The sequence below is a fragment of the Octopus sinensis genome, linkage group LG1, assembly GCF_006345805.1.
Source record: "Octopus sinensis linkage group LG1, ASM634580v1, whole genome shotgun sequence".
NCBI classification, from domain to species: domain Eukaryota; kingdom Metazoa; phylum Mollusca; class Cephalopoda; order Octopoda; family Octopodidae; genus Octopus; species Octopus sinensis.
Window position 1 is genome coordinate 42,505,003 of NC_042997.1, and position 17,296 is coordinate 42,522,298.

The following is a 17,296-nucleotide window of genomic DNA, read 5'->3' on the forward strand; positions in this document are numbered from 1 at the left end:
TAACCCTTTAGAATTTAAACTGACCATGTCCTTCGCAAATATTCCACTTGTTTTAAGTTCAAACTGGCCAGATCTGGCCTCTCACACCTACTCTGCAATGTCATTCTGACTAATAACTATCACATCATTGAAATCTCAAAGATAATGCAAGTTTAATTCAAAACAATGTGGAATAAGCATTTGACAGAGTAATCTGAATGTCAAAGGGTTAAACATAACTATTTAAAGGATATACTTTCACCCATGAACTTAAAAGCCATTCTCCTTGATCCAATATTGAATGAAAAATATTTAGCCAGTTTTCTCACTAATGTTTCTTGCTTATACAAACACAAGCTTTCATTGGCTTTCTTAAATTCTTATAACTATGACTACAGTATATGCACATTGTTAAGTAATTGTATTTCAAGATATTCAACTACCATAATAGTTTGAATGTCTAATGAAATCTGAAAAATCTTTATGCTACACAGTTTAATTTAATTTAACCAGCCAAAAATGTACTTGGTGCTATTAATTCTTTAGTTTAAAAGTGAAAATATAGAAAATGGATATAATGGCCTGATTTTGGGTATATTTCTGGAAAACATCTAAAAATCAATGTTAACACAGAGGAAGCAGTATTTTCTATTTTGAGCATCATCATTTAATGTCTATTTTTGATGCTGGAATGGGCTAGGTAGTTTGGCAGAATCCGGTTAGCCACAGGGCTGCATCAAGCACCAAGGTCAGTTTTGATATGGTTTCTATGGCTGGAAGCCCTTTGTAATGCCAACCCCTATATAAGTCATTTAAATGAAATGTAACATTTGATGTATTTGCTAGATAGACATACCTTTCATGTTTCTCACCCTCTTCATCATCACTGAAGACCAGCTTTTCACTAAATGAAAGAATATAGAAGTGTTTAAAAAATAATTCGAAATTATAGGACTAATACAAATTCAATCAAATAAGCTTTCATTAACCCTTTCATTACCAACCTGGCTGAAACTGGCTCAAGTACAAATGTTTTGTTTTCATAAGTTTTGAATTAATATCTTCCAAACCTTAGTTACAATTTATTTTCCTAACACTAATTGAATGATAACTAAGTTATTTTACTAAATTCTTTGTTATATTTAAAGTAATTGAAAGAAACACAGAGCATCTCAAAATAAATATAGTAACAAAAGGGTTAAAGAAAAGATATGAAAATATTAAGCTAACAAACAACTTGAACTGAATCACTGATAGGCCTGAGTATATTTCCATAAGGTTTAAGATTTATCAGGTTCATAGATTCCAAATAGTAGATGAGAGAGATGCAATTCCATAAAGCACAAATGCCAACATGGAGACAATTCAAAATATTTTAAATTGTTTAAACTAGTTAAATATATTTACAATTCAGTGTAAAAAGTTATTTTCTTTGGCAAAATTTCTGTATTTTCAAACCAAAGGTTATTTGAAATTATATCTACATTTCTTGTGTGGTCCCTAAGACAACACCCAAGATCCTTTTCAGGCTTCTAAGATGACATGAAGCTGTCCTCAAACAGGACCTGACACTGAATGCTTGAAGCAGCTGACTCCACTAAAAGGCACTCAATAACCAGGTGGTGATGTTCCATCATTTTCCTTTTTCTCCACCCCACTCTTAGAAATACGTTAATCTATGTACAACTACATTACCTATAAGGTTTGACTAAGAGATTTGAATATAGTGAACTGAATTTTACTTAACAGATTATTCAATTGTTTCAGACTGATGTAAACAGTCAACCACAAGAACTGGACACCAGAAAAGAGCTCCAAAATCAAAAACTGTTGTGTGTTTAATTTTTGGTAGTCTATCACTTCTTTCATTAGACTACCATTTGTATACTAATAATCACTTCTAATATAGCCCTAAAGATTCATGAGGAAAGAGAGTCTATGGTAAATTAAATCAACCCTAGTACTCAACTGGTTCTTATTTTATCCTTCTACACATCATCCAAGAAGAATGATAGGCAATACATTTTTCAAAGCAAGATTTGAACTCAACATATAGACATCATATGCAAGAAATTTTTGTCAGCATTGATAAATGAAAACTAATTTAGAATTTTCAAGGAGGAGCCCATTAAACAGTATTATATTTCTCATAAAGCATCAATGGTCACAAAATGTCTTCCAGAAACCAGAAACCAAATCTTCCTCAAAGCACACCCACCATAAAATTTTTTTACAATGCAACCTAATGTTTGGATTGCAGGTCTGTTTAATGCCAGCTTTATTCAATCTAATAAAAAACTGATGATAAATTCAATATTTCTTAAGGTTTTGATTCTGCTTATTTAATAATTCCAGACTACAAAGGTCCACTGATAGACTTCTTGTTATATTTAGTCGTGTCCAATAAATTGCAGTCTACAGATAACTCAGATAACGTTTTTCTCTTTTGCTGGAAACTCACTTAGCTATTCAATTAATGTACATTAAACAGATTTATTGGAAAAAATACTTTTTCATTTGGTTTAACTTGACCAAGAAAACAATACTTTTTGGAATTTCAAATTCAGAAAAATAAATTGTTCACAGTCAGCTCTTTGTAGCTGACGACAGCCACCACCACCACCCACTCCATTAACACCTGAGCAACTAACTATTACAGTTCTCAGTTATATATGTATACACATGTGAGTGATTATTGGCAAAACCTATAGAAACTCCGGAGTTTTGCAAGTAGAATTAAATGTGCAAACGTAATGGCAGTATCAGAATAACCTCAAAAGATGTTACCTGTAGTCTATCTCCCCTTGAGCTCCAGCCCAACCACCATCAGTTGGGTCATTACGCAAAATTTCATCAAATTCTTTGAGATCACGATCTTTAATAATAGCAGGTCGTTTGTAGTTCTCATTGTCAGTTTCATTTGCTGGCCTTTGTGCTTGAACATTTGGAGGGGGAACTCTCGGGAACCTGCAAAAAAAACAAGTTGAATTTTGTTCCAGTTAAATCTGATTGCAAGCCAAGCAGCTTTTGGACTAAGAAAATGGCAGCCATTCTTAGAGTCAAGAGGTTGCTTGGCTTTTAGAACAAATAAAAACCAATAAATTTTCTAAGACAACTTTATTATCAAAGCATATTTAATATTTTCTAAACAATCACTTTCTTGCCTATTATTTACAAGGAATGTCAAAAACAGACAAGCCTCAAAAATAATTAAGAGGCATGTACTTAAAATTTACTAGACAAATTGATTTCTAGCACTTTATTTCAAAATTTAGGAAAATTGATGTTTTTGGATATAATCTTAGTTGTCTTAACTGTAATAGAAAAATTTTACTTATCACAAAAAAACTGCCCATGGTTTTATGTAAAGCAAGAAAGATAATAATGAAATTTTTTTAAGTAGCTGCTTCTATAACATCACGACAATTTCACTGTAATGTAGCGAGAGTACTGTGGCCTCTATACACAAAAGCTACTATGGTATTTTGCAAAGAGGAAAAACTTCATTTACAGTTACCTAGAATTTCTAATTTCCACCTTACAATGGAATTTACTTACAGCACCTCTAATATTTTTCATCAACTTACTTGATATTTGTTTACTGCCCTCTGTTGAGCTTAATCACTATACACTCCCCTTTCTACCTACCGTATTCAACTTGCACTCAACTTATAGCACCTCCCACTAGTTTCTATTTTATTTTTAACTCTTTTATTCCACTTCAATTGGCAATTTATGCAAGGTGACAAAATTAAGTTTCTGTTGGAAGGGCAAGAGCATAAAACAATCTTTCCACACTATAAGTATCACACTGAATTCTACAAACTCAGAGATACCTATTTCTTTACTACCCACAAGGGGCTAAACACAGAGGGGACAAACAACGACAAATGGATTAAATCGATTACATCGACCCCAGTGTGTAACTGGTACTTAATTTATTGACCCCCGAAAGGATGAAAGGCAAAGTCGACCTCGGCGGAATTTGAACTCAGAACGTAATGGCAGACGAAAAACGGCTACACATTTCGCCGGACATGCTAACGTTTCTACCAGCTCGCCGCCTTTCTACAGAGATGCCACCAACAGTTTCTTCAAATTACAGATTTTTATCATAATCATATTAAAAACTAGTATAGGAAATACCTAATGTTGAAGCAGTGCCATGCACCAACAAGATGAACAAGATGAGAAGTAGCATGATCAAAATTAAGAATGTTGAACCTCAGAAGATGACAAAGGATTAAATAAAATGGCAATATGCAAAACTGTAGAGTTAATTCCATTGAAAGAAAATACTGAAACAAAGTCTGAATCAGTGAAATACATGTTTCTTCCTGAAAAGACAAATATGGTTTTTATCTATGACCAACAGGAAATTTTTTAATATCTTACCTTCCATCATAATATGGAGCTGGTTGCCGTGGAACAGGAGGAAAATTTGGAGGATATGTACCTGGACCTGGTGGTGGGCCTTGAGGGAAGTTCCCACGATATAGCTAGACAAGAAATAAATATATCATATAAACACGTTAAAATGGGACTTTCTGATAGATACTCAATATTAACTTTTATAGACAAGATGAATTAACAAAATTTCTTAACCGCACCTTTTTTTTTTTTTTTTTTTACATGATGCCATACTTTAGAAAGGTTTACTACTTCAACAATAATCTTAATCCACATATTCTCACCTTACAGATCTATTATCTCTCTTGTATACACATTTTATTAACCAATTTACATTTTATTTCTAATCTAAACCTCCAGAAACAATAACCAACATTATGATTTGCAAGCACACCTGCAACATTCATTAAAAATTCAATCAGAATCACTTCCCATAACTCAGTTTGTCACCCATGATGAAATCAGTCAAAAGACATCTCTTAGGTAACAAGTGGTCTAATTTTTGATCATTGTTTCAGAAATTTTATACTGGTTTATATATTCTCAGTCAACTTACCAGACAGGCCACAGTACCACTTATGCTCATCATTTGCCATGACTATAAAATATCAAGTCCCAAAGCAAGTCTATCTAAACATTGGCAAAGTTTGTGACTTGTGTAACTAGTTTCTTGGTTTTCAGGTTGTTCTTCAGAAGGCTTATATGATACAACCATACTTCCAGCTCTCAAGACTGGTTCTTTGAAAACTTCAGAAACAAGAATCGGGTTTTGTTATACAAGATTTCCCACAAACAACTTCAACAAAACCATTTAACACTCGCTCAAATTTTATAACTATCAAACAAAATTTTTAAATAACATGATTAAATGGATTTCATAGAACAAAAATATTTGAATTTTGTTTAAATACTGTCATATAAAAAGTTATAAGCCAATATTCAACTGTGATAAATAATTGAAAGAATTTAAAAGAATTGTTCATATTGGATTTTCAACCAAAGTGAAACATACACATATAAAGTAGTTCGATATATTGCCATTTATTAAAATACAAGACTACTTCAAAATTAATTCTGATATATACCATAGTGGTTTTACTAACATAATTGAGCATAATCTGTCAACTTAATTTTTAAAGAAAAGTATTTATAAAGTGAATTATATAACTTGTTATATAAAGCAAAAAGCTATGTATTAAAATAAACCTTTGATGTAGCTTGAATTTGAATAAAATCAACTTAAAAAGTAGACAATGACCAAGTCATGAGGATGACTGATTGGGTTTTAATTTCTTCCAAAAATTTTGGGGAAAATAATTTTCCATTACATTTTGTTTCCAAAAATTAGTTCATCACTCACACTGTCACTCCAGTTTCTTTTTATATTATCAGAAATTGAAAACTTTTGGTTTCATGTCTATCCAAGTTGTTAAACCAATTGTTTTTTTTTTTTGCTTTTCCATTTGCCATATTCAAAATTCAAATTCAGAGTACCTTTTACTAAATTCAAAATTAATTTTTTAAGAAGGAAGCCAAAAAATTCCAACATCACATAATTCACACTATAATACTAGTGGTGTACAAATGTTAACCTAGTGAAATCATTAATAATATAGTGGAACAAATTATATTGATGATTTATTAAATCAAGTGCAGTTTTAAGGCAGTTTAATAATGAAAAGGTTAAGAATTAGACTGAGGTGTACACCCTACTTAATAGTTCAGATTCATAAAAATGAATCTGCAAGATTATTTTCCAACTAATAAAATCTTAAAAGCATGCATACTTACATAATGAGGCAACATACTGCGGTACTGATTGGGTGGATTAGTTAAGCCCATATGAGGTCCAAGTGGTGGTACGACACCGGGGCCAGGTCCTTGATTTGAAGAGCCTGGCCGAGGTGGTACCGGTTGAGGAGGAACCTCGGTTCCACCTAACATCTGGGGGCCATTTATTTGAGAAGTCACATTCGGAACTTGTGAAGAAGAAATTTGATTTTCTGGCGTTTGCTGTGACTGTATAGCACCACGAGTGCTGCCTTCGCGCCAATTGGCAATATCTAATTTTAAAAAGATAAAAAAAACAATAACCTAAGAATTCTGATCATAAATACTAAAGAAATGAAATTTCCCACTTTTTTTTAAACAAAATCCTTAAATTGTTTTCTATATGCAGTTGTGTAGTTGTCAGTGGGAAAATGCACAAGCAGGTAACTGAGCTTACTGAATAACTTCAGTAATTATAAAAGAATTTAGGTGTAAATTTTACTGGAAATGCATGGAGTAAAATTCATGCATTTTTTAAGCAGGTGATCCAAGGAAATAAAATCAGTGCTTGTTAAGTCAAGAAACTTGTTTACATTTGATGTAATTTGATTGAATATTTCTTTTTACTAAAGGCTTGAAATTGTGGTGGGATGGGGATAGTAGATTGTGTCCACCTGGTATTTATCTTAACCCCAAAAGGATAAAAGGCAAAGTTGACCACAGCAGAAAATGAGCCCAGAATGTAAAGACATACAAAATGTCACTAAGCCTTTTGCCCAGCGTGCAAACAATTCTGCCAGCTTGCCACCTGAACACTGAAGAAAACCAAGATCAAAAACGACAGACAAAAAATATACTAAATAGTTCATAAATTGGATTGCATTTTTTTCCCATAAGGTTACAGAAAACATCGCTTATAGTCGGTTTATCATTTTTAAGCCTAATAGATTAATAAAACAAGTAATGAACTAATTTCAAGTGTTATTATAAAGTTTGGACTATTTACTTTGAGGTCGTAAATTTGGTCCTGGACCAAATTGGGTGTCTTTTCCAGGCTCTTCTTTCACTTCTTTTTTTTCTTCTTCCCCACCAGGAGCAAGCTTTGGGAATTCTTCGTGAAATAATGGCGATTGGTGGCTCAATATTCCACCTGGTAGAAAATAAAAAATATTTTTCAGTAATATTTCAAATTTTTAAGAGTGAAAAAAAAGCATTAAGATTTGGAATAACCACTCTAAAAAAAAAAAAAAAGACATATTACAAAATATGAGCGAAGGCATATCAGATCATTTAATTAAAGATTCATAGTAAAACAGAAGAATCCAAGGAAGCCAGTGATGTTCTTGCAGTGGCAAATAACACAAACAAGTCAAACAGTATGATAAATGTTATGCATCAGGGAGTGGAAAAAGTATAATATTGTGGGTAGAACTCTTGTCAAAGAGAGAAGGTGGGATGAAATGTTTGCTGGTGAAGCAGGATACATTGGAAATGGCGAGAACAAGGACTTATTAAAACAGTGAAAAGAGAAAGGAATGAATGAAGATGAGGAAGTAAACAGAAGAGATTGAGGGAAAGGCATACAAACATACACACAAGTTTATATGTGTATTTGTAAATAAAGTGCACATCTATGTATAGTACAATTTATACAGCCACACACATTTCTGATTATTCTCATATTCATAAACATGCCACATATATAGCCACACATACAAACTTCTATATTTATGCACTCAAGTGTGCTGAAACAAATGTGCAGTCACAAATATAAACTGCAACTACATATAGACATGTATATTATGATGAAGGGTGTGACATTAGTAACTGCTGCTGTATTACACAGCTGGAGCTATTGAAAAAACAAATCATATATCAAATGTTGAAAGAAAATCAAGTCAAAGTAATTTAAGTAATTGTGTCAAGCCTATCATAGAAAGTACAACATAACAGAAATGGTAAAGTTAAATTTAAAGTGAGAAAAGTGTCAATGAGCAATGAGAGAGCAATATTGCCAAGAGTCACTGTATCAAACATACAATTCCAGGACAATCCAAGTGAATTTGACCAACACCTAGACCTCTATAGGGCTGGCATAACAGCTCATCTTAGTAGCCATAAGCACTCCATTACATTGTTCATAAAATTCACAGGAGATACCGTTAAGAGTAAGAGCTAGTTTAGCTAAGTGGAAATGCATTGTGGAGTTAGATTCAAGTAGAGGTTGAAAAGATGTTTAAGGACTGCCATTGTTGAAGGCAGAATAGTAAAAAGGAATCACATGAAATTACCAAAGGAGTTCAGTGGAGCAACAAGTAGAAGCAATGGAGTAACCAAAATGGTTTGTGCAGCTAAGGAAGAAAATAATAGAGGCAAAAGGTGTGTTGAGGTAATGCAAGAGTTTATGGAAGAGAGTAATGCTTCGACAATAAATTTTTGGTTCTCATATGTGATCATAGGGTAACAGAATTTAGAATTGTCGTCAGACAGCAACAATAATCACTGTCAACTGAATTGTGACATCACTACAGTGGACATTATCTTTGAAGTATCCAATACATAAATACATTCTAAGAATTTTCAAAGCAACTAGAAAATAACTTACTTTGTGAAGTTTCCCCAACAGTGACACTGCTCCATGACTTGACCCCAGTACTGTTTATGGTTGCCCCAGATGTGTTCACTTGCTATAAAAAAAGATATTAGAATAAGATGAATGTAAAATATACAGCAAAATGTTATATACAGTAGTTTACACAGTAATTTTGTAATCAAGAGCAATAGTTCCACATGATTCTACCACTGACTGCTACTGTCAAATGAGGGACTCTTTCTGTTTGACTTACTCGAAATAGTCAAATCTTCCTCATCTAAGTACAGGACAAGATAATTCCTTTAAAAAGACATGCTGAACATGTATAGAATGCCTTGAATTCAAAGTCTGCTTAATCAATATTGACTTGGAGCTAAGTTATACTATCACAAGATTCATCTTCATAAAATTATCTTTCTGAAATGTTATTAATTGCAGCTCACTAAACAATTACTGTCCATACCAAAAGGTAACATAAGTGCATATGGCAGACTTATTTTCTGTTACACCTCTTAAATATAAATAGTTTAAGACATCCAAATCAGTTCATAACTATAGATTTACCCTTACACATTCTTACATCTTGAAGTCAATTTGAAAGTATTTTATATTTTAAAATCAAGGTTTCAAAAGAGGAACTCAATGACAGGCAACAGTGGAACTTGAATTTAATTAGCCAATTTCACATGGCGCTTGTAAGAGCTCCATTTTATAGCATTAACTAGTACATCATATTAGCATTTTCATATCTATCCTTGTAATGCCAATAAAAGTATTAGGAAACTTTCTAATACCATTATATTGGACTCGTGCCTTTTGACTGAATCATTGTCTAATAGTTAAAACACTTGAGATTACAAATTTTCAGAAATAAAAACGTCTACATAAAAAACTAAGAACATTAAATTTTAAAATTGGTAATTGTTTTTGTACAACTGGTATTTTCCTGAATATTTACATGAAGTGAGCAGTTTATACTGCACCTTAAGTCTTATCATAAAACACTAACTATTACAATATAAGGAACGATTCAGCCTTGAGAAAGCCAGTATCTTAAGTTAGTATCAAATTGAAGATTTTAATATCCTTTAAATTTGGGAAAGAGTAATAAGAAATAAGCTACTAATGTATGCGTGCAATAGTTGAAATGTGAAATGTCATTAATCTACACAGTTCTTCAGTCTAGCACTCAATAGTTTCATATTATAAAGTAGGTTTGGTTCAAGAAAAAAAAAGGTGAATAATCTAAAAATGATTAAATTCTTTATTTAAAATGCAATATTAACGATATACCTTAACAGATTTTCTTTCATTAATTTTTGCATGAAAATGAATGGTAAATCCTTAAGGAGACTTAAGCAAATACAAAATGTCCCATGAGAAAACATCTAAATGTTTACAACTCAAATGTAAATAAAAGTGTTAGCAGAGGATTTTAATAAGAAAGAATATTTCAAGCAGTGTTTATTTACCTTGTTGATGACTTGCCCCGAAGGTACTGTAGTAGCCGGCTGCGGCTGCGACGACTGCTGCTGAGTTCCACTGGAATCCTTCTCCTTTGTTCCCCATCCTGAACCGCCAGATGGTACTAAATTGATGCTAGGATCGTTACCACTATTTTCGCTTTTTAAACTTGGGAGATTTGCAGGTGGAGGCATTCGACGCACACTGCCCACTTTACCCAAACTTTGTAACCCATGCTGACGAGTAACTGAAAAAATTTCATAAATATAAATATATATATAAAAGTTGATCCAGAAACTTATTCAAAAACGGAAGACACATTGAATAAAATTACTTACCTGTTGATTTCTGTGTCTCAACGCTCTTTCCTTTGTATATATTATTTATGTTAATAGATGTAAATTTTCCCTTTCCTTTCTCCCCTTTATTACCTAGCCCCGAGAGTGAGGACATCTTGCCAAGGCGTTCATTGAAATTTTTCTGATATTATACCCTATGAACGGTCCGTTAAAATCTGAAAGAAAGAAAGAAATTTAAAGAGATTGTCTAAAGTAATTTCTAGATATTTTTCAGAGTCAGAATGCAAATTTTACATTAATCAAAATTTTTTCAAATGTTTAGTATTTGAAAAACCACTAACAAAATTTGTAAACAAAATCTAACGCGCGCACAGTCTTCCGATTACATTTCGAAAACAAGTTCCCAGATACGAAGCCATTAGGATATAAAAGAACACGGTAAGAATTGACGTAGATTATAATGCAGTACTGAAAATACATGTAGTCGTCATTTAAATGAACAATACTAGTTTGTTAAAAGCTTGCACGAAACCTCAACTCGACAGCTACACATTATGATAAACCCCAATTAATATTTCTTTCGTTCCCTATGCAACTACTTCGGATATAAATGTGCATCTTTCCTCTCATGTGCATACATATTGAACGCGCGTGTGCGACATGCAAGTATATGCACAAAAGGCGCACTAAAAAAGAAAATAATCAATGAATAATCTAACGACGACAATATGTAATCGTTGCTGTAATGAGCATCTGCTACTATGACAATAGCAACACAGCAGCAGCAGCAGCATTGGTTTCCCTTCCAATGAACGAAGAAGATTAGTTGACCACATTAAGAGGTAGTTGCTTCCCTTGTGTGAATTTGCCATTCTTCATGAAATGGTGATCTTATTTAAGACTATTTTTAAAGCCAAACGAAAAGCCATTGTAGTTATTCAAGTTGTACATCATATGACGATGATATTAAGTAGTATTAATAGTTTCTTTTGTTTTTTTTTTATTGTTTCATGAACATCTCTATAAAAATATTTTAAATTCTTAAACGGTAAATTCGCAATTTGAATCTCTACAAAGAGATTACACCTTATGTTAATAGTACTTAGTAACCGGTTTCTGATCAGCAATCAAAATTTTACACAAAGTAGAAAATTCCGCAGAGTTCATTGCACAAAATATTCCGATGGTAATTCACAAATCAGAGAAAAGTGTATAAGCAAATATATATCTTGAGAACGATAAAAGTGCTTAAAAATACTTATTCTTCAAAAGAATAATTCTAAAATTTTCTTTTCTCAACGAAGTCTTCACAAATATAGAGTTAGATTAGTTTAACCTACGATCATCTCACATTTTATCAGAAAGCATCCTTTCAGATGTACTGAATGTTTTTACGCTGGTTCAGAAATACCGAGAAAGAAACGGTTTGAAGGGTTTTTAGATCTATAGCTGCAACCAAGAACAGTAAACCTATAAATCCAAATCTGTCCAACATATTCTGCGGTGAAATTTTAAATCAATAACACGGTAGTCTATTTTATGCTCTCGTGATTAACAAATTAACATCGAGTGTTGAAAAAAAATATTCATACTTTGATTAAAATTCTTTAATTTTAGACATTGATAGCTTTTACGACATAATCAATAAAACTACGAAGAAAAAATATATATTGTTCAAGAAATTACCGAAAAAAATATTGCTCAATATACAAGGCATGTATACTGGCTTAAGATAATTAGCTTATTTTTACAACCATTCATCTAAAAATGTAAAATAAAATATAACCCAAACTATTATAAAGCTAGTTCCTATCATTGTGCTGCTAATTAATAGTTGAATCATAGTATGTATGCCAAACAATAAAGAGCAAAGCTAACGCGCACACGAGAACGGAAAGATTACGAATTTCCCTACCAATAGCACTTAATGTTACTTTCATTATAATAAAAGATTCCAATTTTATCAAAATAATATTCAGTTTGTTTAAAGCCGCGATAAATTATGAAAACAATTTAAAATTCATTTGAAATATACTAAATGATATTACAAAATCTTACAAGCTTTAACATGAAACCACAACTAGATTATTTCAAAGAGGAGGTATTTATGCTTATACAAAATATGTTTTTTTTAATTTGTCCTATATGGTGGGAAAGCTATGCCAAAAGCCGAGAGACCGGTAAGTTGTGGTCAGCTGCAGTTTAGACTATGTGCCACGAGAAAATTCCAGAGGGCCGAAGTTCTTGGAAAGGAAGGGCTAGGCGTAATAGTATGAGGTGTGATGGGGTTGGACACAGTATCTGCAATGATAGGAGGATGCGAGTGAATGGAGAATGCCTCAATGAGATGGGAAGGACCAACAAAACCAAAAAAAAGCAGAGACCATTTTAGTAGCGAAAGAAAAGGAGGAGCGGAAACAGAAAGGTTGTGGACCAAAGGTTGGAGTCCGTCAGCCGAGTGGCATTTCTCTCGATAGTCAATGTGCATAGTAGCAGCCAAGTCCCAGATGTGGAGGTAGTAGTACTCAAATTGTACGATTCACCTGAGCAGCGGTGCAGAGGGTCAATAATTGGAAGCTAAACAAGTATTTTCTGATCCCGTAAACAAAAGACCACACTGAAATGCAAGCAAATAACAATAAACGCAAGTTTAACGCCATTTGAAATCCTGATGTCGCTATTTCTACCCTGTTCTTAAAAACCTAGGGGAGAAAAAAAGGTTGCTTCGACATGCTGAATCTCTTAACCTATACCCAATCGTCTTAACAAAAAAATGTAATTTTATAATGAAAAGCTAGATGTATAATTTTTAAACAAAAAAAAAAATGTGAAATTATTACAGAAAGCCTATGATCATATGTGATGTATTAAGAACGTCACTAAAATTACAAATAATCGGAAAAGATAATATTTCAGCAATAAAACGTGCAATGAGGTGTTATATAATCAATGGTATATAATAATATGGATAATATATTTGCAAGTAAATAGCAAGCAATTTAAACATTCTCAACGGATAAAATGGGAAACAATTTTTCCCCTTTCTTCCCAGTATAGGGAATTAAACTCGCCCGATTTTAAAGATATTTTCGCTAATAATCTACAAGAAATACTGCAATTAATCTCATCGCATATTTGAAAAAATGTGAAAAAATTCAACGGTACATTTAAACGTTTTAAATTTGTTAAACATTTAAGGAACATATTATGGGGAGTACAATGTTTCAATAAAACCAATTCTTATCTTTTAAATGTTAGATTAGATTTACGAATTGTATTGAATTTATATTATTTCAGAATATGACATTTTTTTAAAGATCCAATTAAGAAAACTAGTGGGAGGTAGTTTTAAGATTGACAGACGAATAATCTGAACAGTTTAATATTATGAAGAAGGTAGATTTTAGAACGAAAAACCACCCCATCACGCAAATTATAGTATTTCGAAGCAGAAAAATGAGTAGGTTGAAAAGCGGAAAGAGCAAGGGAAAGCGATTGAGCTGGGAGAAGAAATATGTTGGGCACAATTTCAATATTTAATTATCAATAGGTCGCCATCTTGTATTCCTTACTGAGGTCGTTAGGAGAGAGAAATACATTTAGAGAAGGAGATTCAGATCGGGGGAAAAAGGACAGTAGTAATTCAACATTTTGAAATTCATTCTAACAACACCAGGAAAAATAAGTAAAGGGGCAAAAAAAAACAAAAAAAAAAAACAGGAAAATTATAGAAAGGAAAACGGAAATCCCACAAAAAAAAAAAAGAAATTTGAATCGAAATTCAATTTAGAGAGAGAGAGAGAGAGAAAAATTAGTTTCCGGGAACCGGTTAGGATGGTTATTGTCCAGAAAGCGAGCAGACCAGAACCCTAATTACCTCAACAATTAACAATATATATTTATTTATACACAAATGAAACCATTTTCTTAAAACATCAAATTGAAGGAAACCAAGTTTTCAAAAATCTAGAAATCTAATTCCGACTATTTTTTCACATTGAAAAAAAAAGGAGTGATTTCATGCAACTCCATGCAACCTACAGAAATATTCTCTCTCTGTGTCTATGAATTATGGAACAAAGCAAGTTTAAATAGATTTTGTGAAGAGATTTTTTTGAAAAAAAAAAATTTTCCAAACATGAATTCTTTGTCATTTTTTGTCTCTTTTTTTTCTGTCGGGATTAGGAACAGGTCATGCTTTCAATTACTGAATTGACAAGAGGGAGGGTTTTTATGGCAAGCCACTTGTCAATTTGAATTATATTTCTATAAATAAATGAAACTATCTCGAGTAAAATATCCACACACATCTCGTAAATGGTTAGTTTTTAGCTCTTTTCCTACAAAATTTCAGAAACAACAACCAATAATGGCGAGAATAAAACGCAAAGCAATGATTAGGAAATCAAGTGAATATTATTAAAGACTCCAAAGAGACCATAATTTCGTATAAAATAGTCCAAAATCAGGAAATTATGATATATTTCAAAACAAATACAAGAATAAAGGGAAATGCGATACACATTTTTTCAAAATGGATTTCACAGAAAAATTAAGGTTAGACCAAATGGGGAAAAAAAACATTAGTCAATTAAAAACTAAAATTAGAATTATCACATGAAAAAAATTGAGGTACTTACACCGGCCCGTTCTGATGGGTTATAATTTAAGATGATAAACAGAAGATTACAATAAGTTTATCGGGACGGATGACTAAAGATAAATTTCCGATTTGCTGTTTTGTGTGCAACGTAAAAGTTGTCTTATCAAAATGGCGTTCAACGTTCAGTTTGGTATGCAAATGATGGTGATGATGTCACTGCTATCCCACAATGCACGCAGAAATTCGAAACTTCCAAGGAACAGCGATGTCCTGCAAATGGAATTTACCAAATTTCTTTCTTTTGGAACACCCCAAAAAAATTAATTTGAAAATATCCTCGTTTGTGTCTGTTTACTGTATACGAATTAAATGGCAACACATGACGTCTAAACGGACGAGTTGCCGCTCCTTCTCTAGCATTTAGTATGTGGGTATGGACGTGCGTTATGCAAAAGGAAATGATTTTCCCACAACTCTCTCTCTCTTTCTCTCTCTCTCACGCGCCACCGGTATTGCACCCAGTGACTCCCAATCGCATCTCTATCTCTTTATGTTATCGAGTTTATAAAGGCGACTATGGTCAACCTTTTGTCTACCTAGGAGTGTGTTTCTATGGTCTTTTGTCTCAGCTACAACAACACCATAGGCACCTGCCTAAACTCTCCACCTCTTGTTTGGTTAGAACGAGTAACAGGCTCAACGGCGTGAATCTTGTCAAAAACGCCGTCTCCAGCTTCTGTGCAGATTCCTTTTGGCAGGAGATTCACAGGATGCTGTGTGTCCCCCCCCCCCAATAGTATTTCCACCACCGCCTAAACAGCTGGTGTTGTTCACGAATTCTCAAATAAAGCAATTGTTGCTTGAGGTATTTTAGTCCTTATAAATGACCGTTACAATGAGGTAACCTTTTGAAAACTAATATATAAAGGGGTTAAGTAAAATACGTTGGGACTATTATCTGCTTCCATGTAAGTATTACGTTTGTCAAATGTGCGTGATATATATTTATATACACATGATTATATGTGTCATTATATATATATATATATATATATATATAATATATATATATATGTATGTATGTATTCGCCATGATAGATCGCTAGCCACTACACATTCTTTATTTTCTCTCCCCCTTTATTTCTGTGGAAGAGCGTAGGCTCGAAACATTAAAGACTTTTTCACTTCTCAAACGTTAAACTAATACATCTGTTTGTTGTCTACACCACCTGTCTTCGTCTTTTGTTTTGTTTTTGTTTTTTTCTTTTTGTGAATTCTTCCCCTAAATGTGTGTGTGTACAGAGGGGAAAGCAAAATGGACATTTAATCAATTGTAATAATCGCAATGAAGAAAAAAGTAATAAATGTTAATGAAAATAAATTCCAAAATGGGCAAGGGAGACAATTTTCAAAATTTCAAGCGCATAAATTTTACAAGAGAATATACAGAGGAAGGTATAGTGTTAACTCCGAAAGTTAGGGGTTTATTAGGCCTTGTCCACTCATACCCACCACTGGTTTGACAAATTGTGTCCCAGGAACATTTCCAAACTCTGCATGAAGAATAGTTAAGTGCAGGCTAAGGTTTTTTGAAACACATTAAAACCAGGCAAGCAACTCACTTCTGCAACAGAATATATATTTGGAAGTCCGAAACAGAGTTTTGGTTGCATTTTCAATTCATTGTCATTTTTATTGTTTCCTTCATGGCGATCACTGTTAAACTTTGCAAAGTTCAACTATAGTCTCTCCTAAAAACTCTGGTATGGGGTTTTATACAACCACAGAGGCACAATCTGTGAAGGCACATGGCCTAATGGTTAGAGCAGTGGACTCGCGGTCGAGGGATCGTGGGTTCAAATCTCAGACCGGGTGATGTGTGTGTTTATGAGCGAAACACCTAAGCTCCATGCAGTTCCTGCAGAAGGTAACGGCGAACTTCTGCTGACTCTTTCGCCACAACTTTCTCTCACTCTTTCCTCCTGCATCTTGCAGCTCACCTGTGATGGACTGGCATCCCGTCCAGGTGGGGAACCTAAATGCCAGCCCTTAAGAGCCAGGCGTGGCTCGAGAAGGAACAAACAAACAACAACAGAGGCACAATCTGCAAATAAATTATGTAACTCTTCTTAAGATGCTTTGAGCACTTAATTGGAAGTGGCTTACTTTGATTTATAC

The 17,296-nt window shown here is 33.2% G+C and overlaps 1 protein-coding gene across 10 annotated transcripts in view; it reads right to left on the reverse strand.

The window, feature by feature from the left end:
- Positions 1-15,600, reverse strand: part of LOC115216924 (protein PRRC2C) — a 75,179-nt gene extending 59,579 nt beyond the window's left edge. For 3 of the 10 annotated variants that reach the window (XM_029786445.2, XM_029786428.2, XM_029786426.2), the window contains exons 1-9: positions 15,156-15,594; positions 10,555-10,730; positions 10,225-10,463; positions 8,765-8,846; positions 7,166-7,309; positions 6,181-6,452; positions 4,375-4,478; positions 2,767-2,946; positions 836-883 (exon numbers count right to left, since the gene is read on the reverse strand). In XM_029786445.2, the coding sequence (XP_029642305.1) occupies positions 836-883; positions 2,767-2,946; positions 4,375-4,478; positions 6,181-6,452; positions 7,166-7,309; positions 8,765-8,846; positions 10,225-10,463; positions 10,555-10,669 (1,184 nt within the window). In that variant the 5' untranslated portion in view covers positions 10,670-10,730; positions 15,156-15,594. Of the gene's footprint in view, positions 1-835; positions 884-2,766; positions 2,947-4,374; positions 4,479-6,180; positions 6,453-7,165; positions 7,310-8,764; positions 8,847-10,224; positions 10,464-10,554; positions 10,731-15,155 lie in introns of all 10 variants that reach the window. The other 7 variants (XM_036500468.1, XM_029786429.2, XM_029786461.2 and 4 more) reach the window with 4 other exon arrangements.
- Positions 15,601-17,296: the final 1,696 nt, after the last annotated feature.